Raw genomic sequence first — 21,298 nt, 5'->3', positions numbered from 1 at the left:
GTTTAATCGTATTCTGGGGGATGGATGTTGGAACTTAAGTTTTGAAGTACCAGACACCTGGAAATACAGTTTGAAGAGGAATACAGCTTGTTATAACATTTGGTATGAAGGGGAGATTATTATTTGCGTGTGTGTGTGTTCTGTCCTTGAGAAAATTCTCTCAGCCAACCCCATCAACAGCAAATCTCACAGGGTCTGAGACGTGGTGACAGCCCCCTGCAATTAGTCACACTGGGGCTGTGATCCAGATTTTATGATTGAGATGGGGTCACTGAAGAAGAAACTAGTCTGAAGTGTGTGTGTTGAATGCTGAGCCTGGCTTCAATCTCATGCATCTAATTGAGCAAAGTAATCAGGTTGTAAAGGATTTGAAGTGGGTTTCAACCTAACAACTAAACTCTATTTACTGACCACCTTACTTGCAGAATGAGTGAAATGATCAACACAAACTGCACAAACTAGAAGCTTGTTCAGCCCTTGAATGGGAAAACACTTCTGTCTTCTAGGTGTGTAAGTGCAATCGTTTACCATATGATCTGGAGGTGTTGTACTGTAGAATTTCACATGGGTGCAAAACAAATGAATGCTATGTAAAGTGTGGCCTGTGATGAACCCACTTTGGGATTACCACCTATATTTAATCAACCTTGTGTGAAACAACTATGAGACAGATCTATGACGCATGGAACCTCACAGGGCCTTGTTGGTGTTCCTATTTTTATTCTTTCTGATGATTGTTTGAAGCACTTTAATGTTTAGTAACTGAACACCTAATAACATGCTCCATTGTCTTTTCAGATGATAGTAAAAGGTTCCTGAGCTAATAAATAATTACCATCACAATACTTTTATGTTCATAAAATGATTTTTATTGTGGATGCTGTGCTTGCATCTTCTACTGCATCATATTGATTGTTATATAACAATATTTACATGATTCTTGATTCTTGACCCTGTTGCAGTTATTTACTTTTCAACATAATCTCCTACCAACACGCCACACCTCTGTCAATGATGCTGGAGGGAGTTCACTGTAGATCCCTGCTTAATTCTGGAACCTGTGAGTTATCATCACTTATCTCAAATGAATGCAGATGTGGAGAAACAACTTGTGAATCCTATGACTTCCACATATAAACACTACATCCCTTGCTTACGTCCTTTTGTATAAGGATAAGAACATTTCAATCAACCCCATTCTGTCTTAGAAAGTCGAGCTATTCTAACATTTATAATGAGTATTGACTTCCATTATAGGGCAGTCGAAAGACCTTACAAACAACCATTTTACTTATTGCAGCAGGGAAATCACTTGCATTAACTATTGGCTTTTCACCTACTCCATAATGGCCATAAATATACATTACATATCAAAGCCTTGACAGTGCAGTGTTGCCTGGACACCTGGCCGTTATCAGTGAAATTGATTGACCTTAGGTTGCCATGACAACATGAAGTTTCGCTGTGATAAAGATAAGGTTTGGCCGTTTGTCTCTTATCAGGTTCCGGTTTCTTTTTGAGTCACTACCAACGTGTTGCCTTCATGTTACATCGGAAAATGTAACACTTACTAAAAAAGTACACCCATGACCCATCCATCCGCCCACCCATGCATCATCAACAACCACCTACTCGTGTGCGGGGTCGCAGAAGAGATACGGGTTACATCCTGGACAGGTCTCCAGTCCATTACGGTAGAAAGCCCACGAAACGACCCGATCACAGCGGGAGGGGCGAAATTTAATAGAACTGCTCGTGAAAATTCTCTATACTCACAATTACAGATGCTTGATTATACATTAACAACGTTGCTATACAAACTGTGCTGCTGGGAAATTGTACGTGTTTGAAGTTGTATATAGTACAAATTCTTCCGAGGAGCACTTGAAGGCAGCACCAGTACTGCAGCTGCTGTCTGACGATGATAGACTGCCGCTACTCTCTGACCTGAATATGCAAGTTTAACTTCATTCATATGGAATTATAGGGCCGCGACATACTGCATCTTTCGTCTGCCTTAGCTAGTCACCTAGCTATCCCCCTTTTGAACCATGGAGGACGACTGTGTCTGTGAGTACGACTCGACCTGGGACACAGAGAGTGATGGAGACGACCCGGCTGGAGAGAGCCAACCCCGGCGCTCTTGTCAGGACAAAAACAAATCGTCTTGGACTTTAGTACGTGCATTTAATACTTATAAGCAAAAGGTTGCCAGGATTCTGACATTTGTTAGCAATATTACGCTTCAAACTGATTCCGCACTCTTCCTTGGGAATGTTACAGACTGGAAAGCTAATATTAGCTAATCTTGGCTGCGGGTTTGCTAACTAAGCTAGCCCAGCTAGCAGGTGACATAAGTCGACTTTTGACGGACGCTAAGTGTATGCCAGTGCTTACGCAATGCTTCTTACCATGGTCCCCTTATGAATTCTCTAATGGTTAATGTGAAACCGTAAATAGTGTGTGTTTAGCCTTCTGCCCCTTCTGCCTGGGTAATAAAATGGTTTAGCTTGGCCTGTATGCCAATTTACCGGCTTGGCAGAGATTTACTTCCGATTAATCGACGCAAGGCGAGGTGGCAAACCCGCCGCAGGTGCTGGACATCGCTGCAAACGTCTTTTGTAACGTTTAAGACTTTGTGATCATTTATGTCAGATGTATTGTGTCATAGTTGTCGTGTGAAACCTTTGCAGTGGCATCATACGCCCCGAAACATGAGGGCAGCGAAGGACATGCAGAACTACAGACGAGGTTATCCGGTAAGTAACGTCGAATAACATCACAGACAGTCACATCCACGCATCACAACTGAGAGTAATCAAGCCGATTGTGTGTTTTGGACAGAATCTTACAGATGATGAGTGCTCAGAGGATAAAATGAGTAATTTGAAGTTCTATCTCAACCAGTTTCCCTCCTCTCCTGACGGTAACACACGGAACTTTCACTTTCGTTTTCAGCTGTAAAAAAACATTGTAGTTACCTTATGCGTCTGTCTTTTTGTTTTACACAGATGTCTACATTGAATCGTTTCATAAAGAATGGAAAACTGACTACAAGAGGTTAGAGAGGGTTCACTCGTATATCCAGTGGTGAGTGTTGGGTTTACTTGTCTGGGTTACAGTAACAGCACCTACACTAAAGAAGAACAAATATTAAAATGAGTCCAGTAAAGACACAAATTATTAAACTAAAGGGGTTCAGCTTTGTGACCACATGTTAACTGCTATTATTGGTTCTTTCTTGGCATTTCTGCCATTTTTTTAAGGCTGTTTCCACTGCGGGAACCTGGAGTGAATTACATGGCATCAGAACTCACCAAGAAGGAGATTGAGGTGAGTAGAATACAGGAGACAGCAGGAGTTTGAATAAGCAATGAGTCAAACAATTCAATGTGTCAAGAAATAATTACCAAGTATCAAGACTCTGGGGTTAAAAGCAGAAATGGACAAATCATACTTAACTTCCTGTTGTCTGTCTTTGTTATGCTAACACCAATTCATTCCTCAAACATGCATTGCCATTTGCTTGTTTGTTTTTTCCTGTGTGGCATGTGTAGGTGTCGTATGTGATCATATAAGCTGTGGTGATGTCCTGTGATATTCAGTCACATTTATGGGTTCCGTCTCTTCTCCTGCTCCTCAGGCCTTTAAGAAGAGCGAAGACGCCAAGAGGAGGCTAGTAGAGTCCTATGAGCTCATGCTGGGCTTCTACGGCATGCAGTTGGTCAACAAGGAGACGGGCGAAGTGAAACGGGCTGAGAATTGGAAGGAGCGCTTTGGAAACCTTGAGCGGTACATCAAAGACTATCATGCAAGCAAATTCTAAGATGGGTTTTTCTGTTTTTTGTAATTTTCAACCGTCTATTTTCAGGAATATGCACAACAATCTTCGCATCACTCGTATCCTGAAGAGCCTGGGAGAGTTGGGCTTTGAACACTATCAAGGTCCGCTGGTGCAGTTCTTTCTGGAAGAGACTCTAGTCAAGAAGACCCTTAGCAGTGTGAAACGCAGCGTGCTTGACTATTTCCTGTTTGCCGTGCTGGACAAGCAGAAACGTCAAGACCTGGTGCGCTTTGCTTACCTGAACTTTGAGCCAAAGGATAAATTTGTGTGGTGTCCCCGAAAGATTCAGAAACAGTTCAGGAAAGCGGAGAAAAGATCGGACGCTTTAGGGAGCGGAGATGGAAAGGACGAAGCCTCTTCTCACGCCAAAGGCAAAGATGTAGAAACGAGTGGAGCTCAGAAAGAGGATGCAGGTGGGACAGATAATAATGCAAAGGTGCAGAAAGGTGCTGATAAAACAGCAGGTAAAGACAAAAGCAAACTGTCTGAAGCTTCAAGCGCCGAGCCAAAACCAAAAGCTGCGGTTGAAAATGGAAACGCAGCGACCGAGTCTGATAATGAGTTAATGGACAACGGAGACGGCTGTGCGCCCGATGTTGACGAGATGGACCAGTCAACAGGCCCCGACACTGTGACGGTAAAGAGTGAGACCTGTGAGGACGGGGAAGACAAATCCGCCAGCAAGCCAAAGGACGCCACCCAGGGGCCGGTCAGCGTTATGCAAACGAATGTCGACGCCCTTGCCGAGAAACCACCGAAGGGTAAGAAAGAAGATAGCAAAGTGCCAAACAACGGCCCCGCTGAGGACGCTGCCTGTGGGCAGGCAGAGGACAAGGCGTCTGCCAATAAAGCGGCAGGTCAAACCACCCCGTCGGCGTCCACGCCTCATAAAACTTCCAAACACTCGCCCTCTCTTTCTTCAGGAAGGGAGGAAAAAATTCCAAGGACAGACTTTAATCAAGTGCCAGATACAAGGGATAACGAAGAGATGCCGGCGGCGAACGGGGCGCCTACACGCCCGCGCACCAGCGTCGACGAACAGACAAACGAAGCGATGGACGTGGAATCGAATTCTCCGAACTCGGACCAAAAAGCAGAGAATTCTTGAGTTCACGGCACAGCGTAAATGAAACGTCATTATAAGGATAGTTTATGGGTTTGAAGGTTTCCTGGGCCTTAAATTTACTCTTTCATCATAGTTTTGATTCCTTTCAATTTCAAGAAGTACGTGAATTCCTTAACTCGCCCAATGGGGCACCTGAGTTTGACTGATTTCTACACAGCTGATTAAGTGATACCGAGTTCATTATGACTGAGGCCAATGGATGCCCATATTTAATTTCCTTACAGAATACACGAAGCACTATTAATAATGTATATCAGAACATTTGAGTTGTATGTAACGGTTTCAGTATTTTTAAGACTTTAGTACTTTCGCAACTGAACCACTTTGCACTGAAAAAATGAACGAATTGGAAGAATAGTTTGTTCTCTTCTTAGGTTTGGTTTTGTGGCAGTGAAAACATTCTACCGGTTTGTGTTTTATGCAGGAGCCACCGTCGAATCGATCCCTTCGACTGAATGTCATTTAAGATAATTTTATTTCAATAATGTTGCACAATCTGTATGTATCTGGTGCAGAGATGGGAAGTAGACATCTGAAAATTTAAAGCCTTGCCAAAAATGTGACAGACTGGTTGATTGTACAGTACGTATGTAGAATTATTACAAAGCTTTGGATAAAACTTTTAAGTCTGCTATATGTTCATACTAACAGGAGATAGAAGAGTCCATGGACATTTCAAGCCAGGGTGACTTATGTTCTCCGTTTACTGATGCGCTCTTTTTATAGTTGCACTTGATTTCTGTTTTTGTTGTTGAAGTTACTGTATTTACATAATGAAATGGTAATAACTTTACAAAAGTGCTTCATTCTTTATATGATTTACCCAACTAAATACCTGCAGGCTATTGACAAAGCAGAATAAAGTAATACTATTTTCTGATGATTCTCTGAAGTCGTTCTGTTTATCTAATATCCTGGGTGAGAATGTCTGGGCTTTAACTCCTGATTCTCCACTGCAGCTGCTGATGGTCACAAATATCCATCATAGAGGAAAGAACACAGAACGGATGGATGATTTTGATGGAGCATGATATGTTGTGTGAATGTGTGTGTGTGGTGCTTAAGGGTCAAATGTACAGCCAAATTTGCATATTTTAACTTATTACACACTTTTTCTGTCTGTTTTAATTTGACATGTTGTAAGACGCTGCTTGTTCTCTTTCTGTGCTCTGTAACCGCCATGTCAGGAGAGTTAAGGTGTGCGCGTGTTTGATGGGCCGCCATTGTTTTCATCCGGGTCATGTCCAGCTCGTTCCACAGGTGAACCTTTTATGCTCATTATTAAAGTGACTTAACAAGATGTCTAGCCGTGCCTAATGTAAACCCAACAGCTTTTATGTCTCAAAGAGACTTGCATGGAATTTTTGGGGGCCAGTTTCTAATTGGTTAAGGCCCATTTGAGCGTGTTTAGCTCGGCCCACTTTCACGGTGTCCGTAGCGGTTCACCTCCTCTCCTCCGCGCCCCTCCGCCGTCCCGCTCCTCGCCCCCCCTTCACCCCCGTGTGCAGCAACGCCAGACTGAGTTCAGCCCCTTCGACTGGAGGCTCGGGTTTATCTGGAAGCAAAGAGGATTCATTCAGGAGCTGCGCAACGTCAGGTGAAGGAAGGTTCCGGGGGGGACGAGTGAGAGCACCGGGAGCAGAGGGATCTGAGCTTTACCGCATCTACTCCGGGTTTGTTGTGAGGGTGAGCGGGGAGTCATGGCGATGTTCTCCGCGCTTTGGGTGCTCCTGCTGTGCCAGCTTTTGACATCAGCCTCAACCCAGGTAAGAGTGCCTCATCCCCGCCGGCCTCTCCAAACGGCCCGCAGCGCATTGAAACATGGCAGAATATGCAGATTGGTGCATTATCTAACTTTAATGTAAAGAGTTTGGGATTCCCTGAGGATGGTCAGCTGATGGTGACACCAGTGTGTGTGTGTGTGTGTGTGTGTGTGTGTGTGTGTGTGTGTGTGTTTCACTGCTCCTCAGTCAGGCCTGATCCTCCTGTTCTGCTCACATACGTTTGGTTTTCACAGATCAATGCGTGATTTACATAAATATATAGATAATCAGCAATATCAGGGGTTAATTGCGTGCAGGTGGTTCTGTTTGCCCTGAAGCTGTGGAATGCAGCTTGGAGATCAGTGCCCAGAGCACAATGCCACCTCTGTTCACTCAGTCTCTCCTGCTCAGTCTAACCTATAGGAAGGAGCCTTCTCTAGTCATTTCCATAGTATTTCTGCTGATATCTATTTAGTGTATTTATATCTGCAAGCTGCCAACTCGTTATGCTCAAAAGCTGCTTTTACCTCATCAAATCAAGGCATCACCGCTGTAGTGAATGATACAGGCAATGTCACTACTGTAATAAAGCTGATAAACACTTTACTATGTCTCTCACTTCACTCATAAATATCAAACTCTTTCTATTTGAACACTATTCGCGTCTCACAGAATACATTTGATGCACTTGTGTCTTGCAGAGGCCGGGCCCCAGGGGAGCGCTGGGGCCACCAGGACCCACAGGGGCTGCAGGAAAGGACGGCACCGATGTGAGTTGGATTTCAGACTAAGATGTCATTGACTGGAGCATATTCTCTAGCTCTTTTAGCTTTTTTAGTTGGTTATTACAACTTATATGTAAATAATATGAGCCGCATTTCTAAATATCTGTCATGTGTCTGTATCTAGGACTCTAAATAGATGCTCCCAATTAGAATGTGTGTTTTTATCATGGATGGCATCTTATGAATCCATGTTTCTTCCTCTTTTTTACAAAAAATATGTAATATTTACAGATTGAGAGCTCCAAATTAGTATTAACTGTGTATCCCTTTATGAGTTGATGGTGTCAGTTGGCTCTCTCATTGATCTGTGGTCAGAATTGTAATAGCTAATGAATGTGGCCAAATGTTTCTAGATGTAAAGTTTTGTCACATTGACTCCTCCCACAATGCAAGAGCCCCTCCCTCTATTTATTTAATCATAACCACGGTAGGCGGGTTTAGCTGTGCATCTAATAAATGGAGCTCTGTTGGTGAACTGAGCCTTCACAGAATGACTGTATTTATTTATTTTCTGACAATTAAATTGTTTTTTTTTTGCTTTTTATATCATGTGGGACTGAAAATAAGCAATCAACTGCTGTTTAGAGTTCCACACTGTGTTATTTAAGCGGGTTTGCTGGGTTATGGTTTGTTTTATTTGACGTCTGTGAAAGATGAGAAGGAAAGATGCGAAACGGTGTAAAACTTTATTTGTAGAATTTGAAAGGGGGAAATTGGATTATGGCAAAAGCTAAAGCGAGGAAAAACTTTGTGTAAAATGAGTGGACCCAGGCGCAGGAAATCTGAGGGCATTTTTACTCCTCTGTATTTTTGTTCCTTGGGTAAAGTAAATAAGGAGGAGTGACACAGAGAGCCCATTCATGCATTCCCCAGCTCTATGAGACCAGCTAGAGTTTCACCTCACACCTCCTCCCCGCTCCTCCAACCTCCAAAACCAAACTGGGACTTTTATCATGTGACCATTCCCCACTCATTCCTCCTCAGACAGTTTATCCCTCGGTCTGCTCCAGCGACTGAAACAAACCACAAATTGTGATTGATTCTTTAAGAAAATTCAGCTGTTATTAAATGATTATAATACCACAGCCACACATCAGAGATTCATCTAATCCCAGGTTATTTTTGATGACAAATGAGCTGAAAGTGAATAACATTCTTCAATTTGCCTTACAGGGCAAACCTGGCCCTGCTGGCCTGCCAGGGAAGCAGGTAAGCATTCCAATCAGTGTTTTTCAACTTTATCTCTTGAAGCTCTATGTAAGACAAAATAAAACAATAATTTACTTGTCTATGCAATAGTTTTTTCATACTGTAAATGTTTTTATTTGTAGGGTCCTAAAGGAAAAGGAGGAATAGGGGGATTATCAGGAAGGCCAGGCCTGCCAGGACTTCCTGGAGTGGATGTCAGTGTCCAATTAACACACACACACAGACACCAACACTTGATCCCACTGTGACTAAATTATATCATTTGGAGTTGATGGATGATTGGTTATAGACTGTAAATTAATGTTAGACTACTAATCTTTACCTTCTCCACAGGGTTTGACGGGTCCTGATGGCTCTGCTGGGAAGGACGGACCTGCAGGAGAAACTGTGAGTGTTTCTCAGTCTTTTGATTGACTTAGTAAGGTTTGTCCCAATTTGAAGAGCCAACTGTTGTCAAGCACTGGAAAAACGCAACAACACACACAAACACACCACACAAACACACACATGCAAGCATCTTGAGAGCTGCGATATGAAGCTCATTAGGCGGTGCAGCAGAGCGCCGGCCTGCGTTTCCATGTGTCAGCCTGGATTTGTCAATGCTGCCTCGGCCTCCTAGGGGGAATGTTTTTAATGTGGGATCAAGTCAGGTTTTTCGGCTCATAATTCCTTAATCCTTCCTGGAATGCACACTGTTTTCCCCACCAATCTGTATAGGAGACGGTGATCTTTGGGTCTGTTGCCAAGGGAAACAACTCATCCTCTTAGAGATATGCGAGTGTTGCATCAAAGTACTGCTGCAGCTTTTGATGAGCGAGGCCACTCCACATGGCAGGAAACCAAGACTTTCCTCTCTTCCTGAAATATAGGATATCACAGATTTAGGATTAAAGATTCTGCGACTCCAGACGCAATGCTGTCAAGATAGATAAAGCCCCCCAGCCCCCCACCCCCTCCTCACCCGCAGCCATTCAGTTAATAAGCCAACATAATGAGGAAGTTTGCCGTCAACCAGTGTCTCTAATTACTCCGATCGCTACACTGTTATTGCTGGCTTACAAAAAAGCCACGCGCACACACAAGCAGGATCAGACTGATGTTTTGAGACACAGCGGGAGCTACCACGGCAACGTAACTCACCAAACCACATCTAATCAGCTCGGCTCGTCTGGTGCTCCGAGATGCCAACAATGATAAGCGGGCTAATTGTCACAGCAGGAAACAGATTTTTCTCTGATTTAGACACATCGGCTCAGTACTCTGTGTGTTTGCAGTGTGTGTTACCGACGGCGGCCCCGTGTCAGGACTGCAGACTGAGGAATGCAAAGAATACATGTGACACTGCTATGTTAGGCTTGTTTTGGGGGTCTTCTGTCCTCTCACCATTCAGACACCAGACACTACAAATACAGCTGTGGGCCGAGCAAATTCTGGGGTTTAGAGAAGGAGGGGGAAAGATAGTCACCGGGGTTAGAAATGAATGAGGACCGTGCATCAAATTAAATGTATTTATTGTGAATGTATGAAGACAAACTCTCCAAACTCGCCTAATAGAGAGATCAAATGAATCTGTGTTTACATTTTTTGTTCAGCTCTTTGTTGTTGTTGTAATCAAATATCAATTATCAATCAAGTGTGCATAGACAAACTTTATATTACACCTATACACAGATTGGCAAACGAGTTAAAATTGATCTATTTAAGGGTTTGTCCACTCAAAGTCTTTGTGTTTCTTTTAAATCCATTGATGGAAAAAGTTGTGTGAGAGTTAAAGTGCTTGATTTCCTGTCTCCAGGGCGATGCTGGACCTTCTGGGCCGGCTGGACCTCCTGTAAGTACCCCGACATACTGCAGAACATCTGAGATACCTCACTTGTTCCGGCCCAATTGAACAGCATCATCACCCTACCGAACCTTATCATCGCCATACTTCTTAACCCTTTCCCTACATGTTTTGTGTTGTAGAGTATGTTCTGTTATTTAAGTCTTAAAGTGAGTTAATAAAGTCTGAATTGGGCTCTGAGCAGTCTTAGTTAGCCCTCACAGGGGGGACATGTTGGGCCAGAAAAACTCAAGGTATGGCTTTTTTGTGGCGTGAGTATTAATCTGTGACAGAAGTATTAGACCACATGGAGATTGATGTTGTGATTGTGACTTAATTGGACTTCCCCTCTCTTCCGTAGGGCAGAGGGAGATCAGGAGCTCCAGTGAGTACACAGCCTCTTTACTCTACTTTATATGCATGAACTGTATATCTGTGCTACAGTTACACACACACACACACACACACACACGCTCCACGTCCGTGCACAAATCAAGCTCCTTTCTATTCCAGGGGCTTCCTGGTACCAATGGGCTGCCAGGTGGAGTCGGTCCCCAGGGCCCAGCAGTGAGTATCTGTCTGATCTACACAAATGCACTTCCTGTCTCAGGGTGGAGTTATAGCCACTGATACACAACGAGATAATCTCACACATATTGATTCCATACAGACATGATATCTGATCCGACTGATTCTGCTCTATTCATTTATTTATCATTCAGTGATCTTTCAGTTCATTCATATTCTGAGGAGAGAAAGGCAGTAAAATCCATTCAAACGGCGCTGCAGAAGTATTCCTTCGTGTTCCACAGATTTAGGGGAACATTTGCACGCTACAAGACGGATGAGAGGAAGGATGTTAAATACAGTCAGTGATTGACAGATGGGTGGGGTTTCAGGTGTCTCACCATTTGTAGGATAACAATAATTACTGTTCATGTTGTCTAATATGGACTGGAACACATTTCAGTCAGAACGCGGGTGAGTCATTTGTAATTCATGTGTCGCAATGCTGAAACTCATTTTATGAGTCTCTAAGTGTTTTCGCCTATGGGAAGTTATTTTCTGAAGTCAGAATGCAGCCAGGTAAGCATTAGTGCCCGAGAGTTCAGTGACAGCTCTGGGACACTGATGGAGTAAAACAGGCACGTGTAATTAGATCTGTAATTAGACTCTGGTTCTATGATGTCAGCTTTCACATTAGATAAGGGCATCTTGTTGTTGTTCTTTAAAATAACTGAGAGCATGAAGATGACCTCATTTCAATGCTCTTCTGCTTACAGGGCGCTGAGGGTCTTGGTGGACTTCCTGGACCTACAGGCCCCGATGGACCCCCAGTAAGTGCAGTCATGGTTTTGTACCTTTTTCAGTATTGAGGGTAAACTCGACATCATTGCTGATGCTGGTAAAACAGGATCAGATACTTTCCCACTGCCACCCAGTGGAGCTTTTGTTTAATGCCGTTCTATGAATTCAAAGAAACGGCCGACCTGGATGGAAGGAAGTCTCTTCATATCTTCCTGTGTTTTTTTCTTTCCTTCTGTCAGGGTCTTCCTGGCTCTCTTCATGATCTGGACGGTGACCTCCTGGTAAGTTTCAAATCGCCCTCACTTATCCACAGCTCTGTAAACTGAAGCTGATTCCTCTGCGTCCAGTGTGGAGTGATCCTCAGTGGTTTGTCTTTGTCTCTTGCAGTGTCCTGCGATCTGCCCCTCTGGTCCCTCAGGTCCTCCTGGGATGCCCGGATTCAAGGTGATTAGAAATTGTAATTTGTTTGTGGCGTAAACTTACACTGCACAAGTCAGCCCACCACACACACTGGTCGGTTCACTGTATATTTCCAACCAATGTCTAACCTCTTCCTGTGTATGTAGGGTCACACAGGACATAAAGGAGACAAGGGAGAGCTTGGGAAAGATGGAGAGAAGGTGAGTGTGTGACATGCCATATGTCTTGGCCACAATCGGAAAAAATTGAGGGATATCATGATTCGATGTAGAACTTCTTTAGTGCAAAATTCAGTGCAGCTGAGGTTTTGTTTGCTGTACGATGTGTCCTGTCTCATCTCCAGGGCGATGCTGGTCCATCTGGCCCACCAGGTTTTCCCGGCACTGTGGGTCTGCAGGTGAGTTATTTCTACACACTTGTTTCGTTTACTTTGGTGATTGTCTCCAAAATGCCTTTGGGTAATTATTAAAGAATTAATTGAAGTTGTTTAACAATGCGACTATGATGCTGTGTTTTAGGGCCCACGTGGTCTGAGAGGGTTGCAGGGCCCCATGGGATCTGTAGGAGACAGAGTAAGCTACATTTGTTACGCAGTCATTCAGTCTTTCATCAGTTTCAAATAATTAAAATTCAGACATTTAAGGTGTGTGTCACTCATCTCTCTACTCTGTGTGTGTGTGTTTGTGTGTGTAGGGCCTGCCTGGTTTCAGAGGCAAGCTTGGCATTGCTGGCGTCATTGGGAAGACAGTGAGTCTCTCCTTGTTTGTAAACCCATTTGAAATAAGATGCTTGGCAGTGGCCTGAGGCTTGTAGAGGAGTCGACCACCGCAATAAATAGCTGTGTGTGTTTCATCTGATGCTTCCAGGGTGATGCAGGAGAAAAGGGACCCCAGGGATTCAGAGGACCCAAAGGAGGAATTGTGAGTTAAAGACCTTTCACATCATCAGTTAACAGTATTGTAGTTTCACAAAACACTACAATACAATAGTGATGCCTTAAATTAGAAGCTGTTTTTTCTGTGTTATGCCATTAATAGCAAATGTCCCTTTGTCCCCCAGGGTAAAATTGGTCCTAAGGGAGCTCCTGGAGGATCAGGACCTAAAGGCGAGCCTGTAAGTGCACATCTCAAAATGTATAAATACATCTCTATACTACAGTATACACAAAACACGTCATACCTCCCAGAATCTTGAAGGATCATACGTGATGTCGTCCGTCCACAGGGTATCCCTGGGAGAGACGGCAAAGATGGGACACCTGGATTAGACGGAGAGAAGGTAAGTTCCACCTTTAATTCCTACCGTGTCTGGGGAATACGTTTGTCGCGCTGCCACAGATGCCACGACGCCAAAATCAAGGCTGCTATCACCGTCACAGTGCTGTGTGTGTTGACAGGGCGATCCTGGACGGCACGGGGTAGTTGGAGAGAAAGGACCCAACGGCCTTCCTGTGAGTAGATCAGTCGTGGCTAGTCTCCATTCTAAGCAGCAGACTATAGGATGGTGGTGATACCGTGTTTACATCCTGACGACATAAGCATCTAAAAAAGGACTTGTGAAAACTCTCTGTGCCCTCACTGTTTTGTTCTTTCTGCTGTAGGGTTTACAAGGAAAGGCTGGACCCAAGGGATCTAAAGGAGGAGCTGTGAGTAAAACAAGCAAATAAACGCAAAATTCAACTTTCGATCTAAAATTAGAACCATGGGTTGACAAATACTTTGCTTTTGCCTCATTTTACACCAGGGCGATGCAGGGAAGATGGGAGAGACGGGACCCTCTGGAGAGCCAGGTATTCCTGTATGTATCTGATGGGCTTTGGGGGGTGTTACAGGGTTACATGGTCACTTTCATGCAGCTGAAGCTCTACACAGACCTGACATCTGGACTTTGAATGTTCCTGACCCACATTGTCTCCTGTCTCCTCCCTCAGGGTGACATCGGCATCCCAGGAGAGAGGGGAATAGCAGGAGGCCGAGGAGCAGCGGTAAGTCTTGGTCCTTGGTTATATATCATGATTATGTTCACATTAGCACTTTGAAAAGCATCCAGCATTTACATTACATTCACAAATAATGTTTTACATCCCCAGATTACAGGACACCGCAGCACAGATGCAAAGATTATAACCTACTTAGTTCCCTATGCAAAAGACAAACACATCATTTAAAGAACTCATATCCTTGTGAATATTTAATAAATAATAAAGCAAAGCAAAACATACTGTACAGTATCTGTGCCCCACCGAGTATAGTGACATGTTGCACTGCTGCTGATCCAGTGGCTTTGTAAGATGGAGTGAGTAGTGATGGAGGCCAGAGATGAGAGCAGGTATTCATAAAGGAGGAGCTCATACACAGAGAGGTCTTTGTTTTTCACGTCAGACCCTCAAGTGAGGGGAAAGGGATCAAACGGGTGGAATGTGTGCTGCTGCATGCTGGACAGATTCACGTTCAAAGCATTGCTCAGCGAAGCGGAGGAGTGGAGACGCTGCTATCACACACACACACATCGCATCGCACACGGCACAACTGTCCTCCTTTTATCTATTCATTGTTGATGTTGGATGTTAAAATAAACATGCCATCACAAGAAAGGTGTAACATGACAACATCTCTTTCCCACAGGGCGGCATCGGACCAGCGGGAAACATAGGCCCTCAAGGAGTGAAAGGCTTCCAGGTCAGCTGTATGACGTCAGTTAATCATCCTGGTTTATTATCAGCTAACTCACTGACACTTATCATGTGATGTTGTCTATTTGTGATGTCTGCAGGGGGGAAAAGGGGCCCTGGGGGATCCTGGTCTACCTGGCCCGACAGGAATCCGTGGAGAATTTGGTGAAAGGGTGAGTCTGACGTGTGTGTGTGTTAATATTAAATGTGTCCGGGGGCTTAAAACGCTCTCAAGCGTCATCCAGTGTAATCCATGACATCTACTGACAACTGCTGCACCAGCTAACAGGTCAGTGTTCACACAAAGACCTGTCTGCTGACCTCAGGTCGGCTACTTGTGTCAAATCTATAGAAAGAAACATCCAGACTCCTAAATCTCTCCTAGAATTCAAATACTGTCATACACACATATACACACAAAACTGTAACACACCCAGACAGCATAGGTACAGTGTGTGTTTAATTCAGGGGAGTGTATGTCCACCGCCACATCGTCCCAGGCCGGTCTGAGCGCTACAAAGTCAACTTCTACACCAAAGGGGGCTCAGACACAAAGTGGCCTCCTGTTCAGGATCCTGAGGGCAGAACAAAGCCGGTCTTTATACCTCCTCCTGGTCCCCCTTACCAGCCCACCTCACTTCCCTTCATCCCCCGTCCCTCTCCCAAATGTTTCTCCACGGCTTTCATTTATTCTGGAGTGTTCGTAATCTCTCTCTCTCTCTCTCTCTCTCTCTCTCTCTCTCTCTCTCTCTCTCTCTCTCTCAGGGTCCCGTTGGAGCTTCTGGCGGTAAAGGAGACATGGTAAAAAAAATCTAAGATGTCCTCTTACCTTTAATTCCTCTTCCAGCACCTTCAGATTTCGAAGCAAATAAAATCATTCATTGAAACACTTTTCACAACGTTTCAGAAAATAAAGAGAAAATGCAAAAAAGTTGGAGTTGAAAGAATCCTTTAAATGTTAAATAATGATTTCACTCTTCCATTTCTTGTGCAGGGCGTGGCAGGAAGTGACGGTTTACCAGGAGAGAATGGAGAACCTGTAAGTATTCATGTGTTAGCACTTATTACTGTAGTTTTGTATTGTAAAGTGTTATACTGTGTATAGACTGAAACATATACATATATGCAGTAAACATCTCTTCCAGTCTTTCACTGATGTCCATGTCCTTCTTTCCAGGGTCCATTTGGTCCAGTTGGCCAAAAAGGCGAGGTAAGACACATCACTCCACCATTTTGCAGTGATTCAGGGTCCCATACTTTCCAAATCAGTTTTCAACATACAGTAGTTACTTGATCATTATCAGGCTGGACTGCTACATCAATGCTGGTGTGTGTGTGTTGGTGTAACTCTCAGTATTTGATCCAAACTCCCTCCGCGTCTTGCTCCCTCATTAACCATTAAAAGTGTTGGCGGGCTGTGAGCTAGCTTACCCACTTGTTGGAGTCGTAGCACACGATTCTGTCTCACATTCCACGTTTAATGGGATTAATTAGAATTACTGTAGGCCTTGCTGCTTTCGCTTTATTGGCCTGTTCACCACAATCGCCTCAAGGGAAAAGCAAGTCACATTAACCTGCGGTACAATTTATATAATTAGCAGCACAGCTCTGATGGGCCTCCATCTGTCAGTCTCACTGGTTTGCTGTCGCTGTGTTCACTGGAGTAATCATCAAACAAGCAGACACCACAGGAATCCTCCCACTCACTCACTCACTCGCTCTGTCTCAGCATAGTTGCTTTTTCTTCCTGTTTTCTAATCTGAATATTTGGAGTTGTTGAATGGATCATTCTTGTTGATTTCAGTCTGGGAAACGAGGTGAACTAGGACCTAAAGGTGTGGTGGGTCCTCAAGGAGAGCTTGGGGCAAGAGGACCCCCAGGAAAACAAGGACTAATGGGCTTCCAAGGAGAACAGGGTCTGCCTGGAATTGCAGGAAAATCCGGTGTACCTGTAAGTGTTTTTTATTCTTACTTAGCTTTTTGCAAAATATGCCTAACGTGTAAAAGTCGGATTGACGTCAATACATTAGCGAGCTTCCATTTGAAATCTTTCTTCCCTTCTTGTGTTTCAGGGGAAACTGACAAGTGAGCAGCACATCAGAGAGCTGTGTGGCTCAATGATCGATGGTGAAGATTCTCATCATTCCTTCGTTATAATTCATTCCAATGCATTGACGACCTACAAGGTAAACTGGGATCTTTTTGTTTTTTTGCTGTCTTGCAGATCAGATTGCACAACTGGCTGCCAACCTTCGTAGACCTCTGGCCCCGGGAATGGTGGGCCGCCCCGGACCTGCTGGGCGTGCAGGAAAGTCTGGGGATGCTGGTTCTATTGGACATCCAGGTTCCCGTGGTCCACCAGGGTACAGAGGACTGCCCGGAGAACTTGGAGACCCTGGTCCCAGAGGTATGCAGAGAGAAACCTATATCCAGCTTTCATTCATAAGAGTATCATCCGTTAAATTATTAAAATATTCTGTTTCCATAACAGGTGATGTTGGTGAGGCGGGTGACAAGGGACCTGTTGGCAAAGCCATCGAAGGGCCCATAGGAGACCAAGGATACCAAGGTATGTGCTTTACACAATAACTGTCATTGGATTATAGAGGTGATAGATTGATATTACTGTATCTATTGTGCAATTATTTGTTATCAACTATATATCATTATAAAGCATGCAGCACATATTACTGCTGTATGTCTTTGGTTCATTCCCTGTATGATGCGCTCACAGGTCTTCCAGGCGTTCCTGGAATTGTTAAAGATGGACGTGACGGATCTCCAGGAGATCCTGGTGAGCCTGGAGAGTCTGGCAGAGTAGGTAGGACCGGGCACCAGGGAACACCTGGAATCTGTGACACTACAGCTTGCCAGGGGGCATCAGTCGCTGGGAAATCCTCCAACCCCAAAAATCATTAAACATTACTTCCATCCCGATGCCATCCACCCCAAGGAGGAGGGGTGATAAGAAATGGAAGGAAGGAGACAAAAGAAGACAACATGAACACAGAAATGTCCTCTTTATATAACTAATACATGTATCACAAGGCGGGAACAGTAACATCTACAGGTGTGATATGTTAAGAGGAATAGAAGAACATCCCAGAAGTGACATGAATACCAAAGCAAACGAGAGACTGAAAATGATGACACCATATGTTAAGTGGACAGAGGTACAGAAGAGGGCAGGAGAACAGCAGAACCGTTCTAAATACCATCACAATGCAAGACAACAGACAACTGGAGAAATGAAGGTGCAGTCCTGTGTGTTGTTCATCATCTCGGTCAACATGGTGCTCTGAGCATAACGCCGACTGTGTCTGAAGTGAATGTGTATCTATCATACCCTTAATGTAAATCACAGGTGTTTACCTCAAGACGCAAGCTTACAATGTAAAATATGGAAATAAGTACCAGAGACCAAAAGTCTCCTTTAAGAAGTGGTGTGTGTGTACTGTCAAAGGAATTAAAAAGCAAATCTCCAGGTGCCCAGAATTTGTGTACATGAATGCAAAAGATGTTAAACCTTTTGATAGTCTTTTTTTTTTTTTTTTTTTTTTTTTCAGCTTGTCTTTGTTTTGTTTGTTTGTTTATTACACATGAAGCTAATAAAGCTCCGCCTATAGATTTGAGAAACAGAACAAGTTGTGGATGGAGAAATCAGACATTGTAAAATAAATCAAAAAAATCAGAAGGAAGCTGATTTCTTTTTTTTTGGGTCCAAATCTGGCAATGACCACATCCACTTTGTACTACCGGTGCTGTAACTATTAAATATACATGACTTTAAATACTATTTATTATTTGTGGGTGACTGTTGTATGTACAGTAAGATGCTACAGCGTCATGTTGTAAGAAAGAACAAATAAAGCCACTTTTCAGTAAGACATCACTCTTCTCTACATATCAAATTAACAATCTGCACTTCTAACTGATATGATGAAAAGGCAAGTTGTCCAATTCATTCACAAAATAGCAACACACACATTCACTCAATCAAACTCTTCAGTGTATGCAGACAATAGAGCAACTCTTAACACTCGCTTACGCTTTGTGCAATCAAATTCAAGTATATAATATATTAATATAGATATATATACAACATATATATATATAAAGAGGAGGATTAAGAGAGAATGTTATTACAGATCAGAATAATAAATAAATAAATATATCGGCTGGATAATCGCTGTAAACTAAACAGTGGAGGAAGTCCAACATGTTTGAGGATGGAGGGGTCGTTCACTTTCTCAAGACAAAAAACACCTGAATACCATCACAACACATCACCTTAGCTTCTCCCTCAAAAGAAGTCAAGTGTCAGCCCTCAAATTGTACAAACAACTGGCTAATAGATCAAATAGTGAGGTTGACCTAGGCCTGCTGCTGCTGGGCTGGATCCTGGTCTGATGAAGAGCTGGTTTCTGCTACTGAACAAAAAGTGTTCTGATACTCCTGTAAAGAGGACGAATATGCAACTATTATGGGTACTAACAGACTATACTACCATTGTTTTTACATAACGCATGTGTGCCGCTTAAACCATTTGTTCCCACCCTGCAGTGGCGACTTGATCCCACAAGGAGGCGCCAATATCACAGGGGACATGAAGCCTGTTTGATTTAAAGGTTTGTGTAACTCAGTGCCTATTCCTGAGAACGTTTTAAATATGTATTGTGTGTACACTGGTGGTGTAAAACAGAAATATAACACTCAGATACACATATATTCAGATGGATTAGTCAAGGATGATATATTCAAACTTTTTACTCAGCCATAGGTTTCTAATAACTATTCTACAGGATGATGGAGTCAAAATGCTTCACATTATAGAAAACTTTTAGACCAAGGCTGAGTGGGTCTGTGAGACCCTGTGAGACCCCGTGAGACCATGTGAGGGCCTGTGAAGACCTGTGAGACCCTGTGAGACCCTGTGTGATATTGGGCTGTGCAAATCAACTTGGTTGACTGGCCCACACAGACGTGCTGTACCTTTTTAAGGGCGTCCCCGTATACTTTATTGATGTACGTCAGGAAATTGGTGGTCAACTGCAGGGTGTTGGCTTTGTCCATACTTTGGTGACAGAATGGCACCAGCTTGTTCAGCTTATCACAGCTGGAGCGAATCCTCTTCCTGCACAGCAGCACAGGATGCACGTTTCCATTTTAACTCACAAGACCAATTCTTATATTCCACAATTCTCTATAAATTATATATTTTAAACCAAAAAATGTATCAAACAAATGTACTATCAGGTGACCACACATAAGGGTTACCGCCCAAAGGTGTTTTTAATGCCTAAGACGATTAATTTAGCAATATAAATAAAATATGATGATGAAGTTATATAAACAAGATTCCTTCAAATTCTAGCTGCTCGCCTGCGTTCCCTCTCAGTTCTGTTGTGTTTCTCCCTTGTGTTGGTCTGTGACTTTGCAGTTCCTCTCTTGCACCCCTGTTCTGGGCCCGGCTTGCTTGTTCGGGAGCTACGGCTCTTACGGCGCTTCCTGGAGGCGCCTGGTGAGGTCACAGCATCTATGCAAAAGATGAGCGTGTGTGAGATGAAGTTGGAAACAAACCTGTGTTTGCTGTGTCAACAATAAATAAGGTCAAACATTTGGGAACTAAAGTTGACTTGTTTTACTTTTGCCGATCACCGGTTGATGCTCTTCTGCTGGGCCAGAATTACTGATAAACTGAGCGTTTGTAAGATCCATCTCCAGACTATAAGTAAATGGGTGTAGCACACTCTGATGATCAACCAAGGAAGGAACATGGCCTAACACCTGAAATCAAAACAGAAAATGAATGTGTTTGTGCATCATACACTTCTAGTTTGATCAATTAATCTGTAAAATTCAATGACATCATACTCATACCTGGACATAATCACATTCTGGTCTTGCACATGCTTCATTTACCATATTTTACTATTATTTCTTACTAATATTTCTACCTGAGTATCATTCTACATTATTTTTAGTTTGACTATCTTTATTTGAGCTGCACTACCAAGCATGACACGGCACATCGGACTATTTGTGAAACTTTAGAGAGAAAGAAAGTCAATGACTGCTACAAAACAACGAGACAATACAGTTAGACATCTCTTTCATCACACCTGTCCACACATGTAAGTGCTTGGGTTGGATAAGTCGACTCCATGTGGGCTTGAAAGCGCCGCTGGATGTGCGTTATAATCTTTAACCCACTTGTGCATCTGTAGATACACTAGGGGCTCTTGAGTCTCTGCGGGCAAAAACCTGTAATACAAGACTGGGACATCATTTTTGCACTCTGGCATTACATATTCTTGAACGAATCATATCAAACTATCCATGGAGCTTAC

At 43.4% G+C, this 21,298-nt stretch overlaps 2 protein-coding genes across 2 annotated transcripts; both read left to right on the top strand.

The window, feature by feature from the left end:
• The first annotated feature begins 1,873 nt into the window (after positions 1-1,873).
• ogfr (opioid growth factor receptor) lies at positions 1,874-5,850 on the top strand. The gene is made up of 7 exons (XM_076167113.1): positions 1,874-2,177; positions 2,694-2,759; positions 2,845-2,926; positions 3,012-3,090; positions 3,267-3,333; positions 3,644-3,792; positions 3,872-5,850. Exons 1-7 carry the CDS (start codon positions 2,052-2,054, stop codon positions 4,950-4,952), a joined length of 1,650 nt encoding a protein of 549 aa, XP_076023228.1. The 5' UTR covers positions 1,874-2,051; the 3' UTR covers positions 4,953-5,850.
• A 644-nt stretch (positions 5,851-6,494) lies between these two features.
• col9a3 (collagen, type IX, alpha 3) lies at positions 6,495-19,014 on the top strand. Its single transcript, XM_076166180.1, has 32 exons — positions 6,495-6,736; positions 7,435-7,503; positions 8,692-8,727; positions 8,850-8,921; positions 9,061-9,114; positions 10,523-10,558; positions 10,911-10,934; positions 11,063-11,116; positions 11,833-11,886; positions 12,097-12,138; positions 12,245-12,301; positions 12,424-12,477; positions 12,621-12,674; positions 12,796-12,849; positions 12,971-13,024; positions 13,144-13,197; positions 13,337-13,390; positions 13,502-13,555; positions 13,674-13,727; positions 13,878-13,922; positions 14,021-14,074; positions 14,208-14,261; positions 14,902-14,955; positions 15,050-15,121; positions 15,714-15,749; positions 15,943-15,987; positions 16,126-16,158; positions 16,753-16,899; positions 17,021-17,075; positions 17,173-17,355; positions 17,440-17,517; positions 17,683-19,014. The coding sequence occupies exons 1-32, from the start codon at positions 6,671-6,673 to the stop codon at positions 17,865-17,867; spliced, it is 2,037 nt and encodes a 678-aa protein (XP_076022295.1). The 5' UTR covers positions 6,495-6,670; the 3' UTR covers positions 17,868-19,014.
• Positions 19,015-21,298: the final 2,284 nt, after the last annotated feature.

This window comes from Genypterus blacodes, unplaced genomic scaffold (genome assembly GCF_046128005.1).
Source record: "Genypterus blacodes isolate CSIRO-AG114 ecotype Tasmania unplaced genomic scaffold, CSIRO-AGI_Gbla_v1 ptg000156l_1, whole genome shotgun sequence".
NCBI lineage: Eukaryota > Metazoa > Chordata > Actinopteri > Ophidiiformes > Ophidiidae > Genypterus > Genypterus blacodes.
This window is presented reverse-complemented; position numbering and strand designations above follow the sequence as displayed.

Bases quoted from the DNA above. Each gene is read 5' to 3' on its own strand.
- ogfr (XM_076167113.1), top strand. From the start codon at position 2,052: ATGGAGGACGACTGTGTCTGTGAGTACGACTCGACCTGGGACACAGAG. The intron at 2,927-3,011 runs GTAACACACGGA...TGTTTTACACAG, and splicing joins GTTTCCCTCCTCTCCTGACG to ATGTCTACATTGAATCGTTT. The intron at 3,793-3,871 runs GTACATCAAAGA...GTCTATTTTCAG, and splicing joins CGCTTTGGAAACCTTGAGCG to GAATATGCACAACAATCTTC.
- col9a3 (XM_076166180.1), top strand. From the start codon at position 6,671: ATGGCGATGTTCTCCGCGCTTTGGGTGCTCCTGCTGTGCCAGCTTTTG. The intron at 10,559-10,910 runs GTAAGTACCCCG...TCTCTTCCGTAG, and splicing joins CTGGGCCGGCTGGACCTCCT to GGCAGAGGGAGATCAGGAGC. The intron at 17,076-17,172 runs GTGAAGATTCTC...GCTGTCTTGCAG, and splicing joins GTGTGGCTCAATGATCGATG to ATCAGATTGCACAACTGGCT.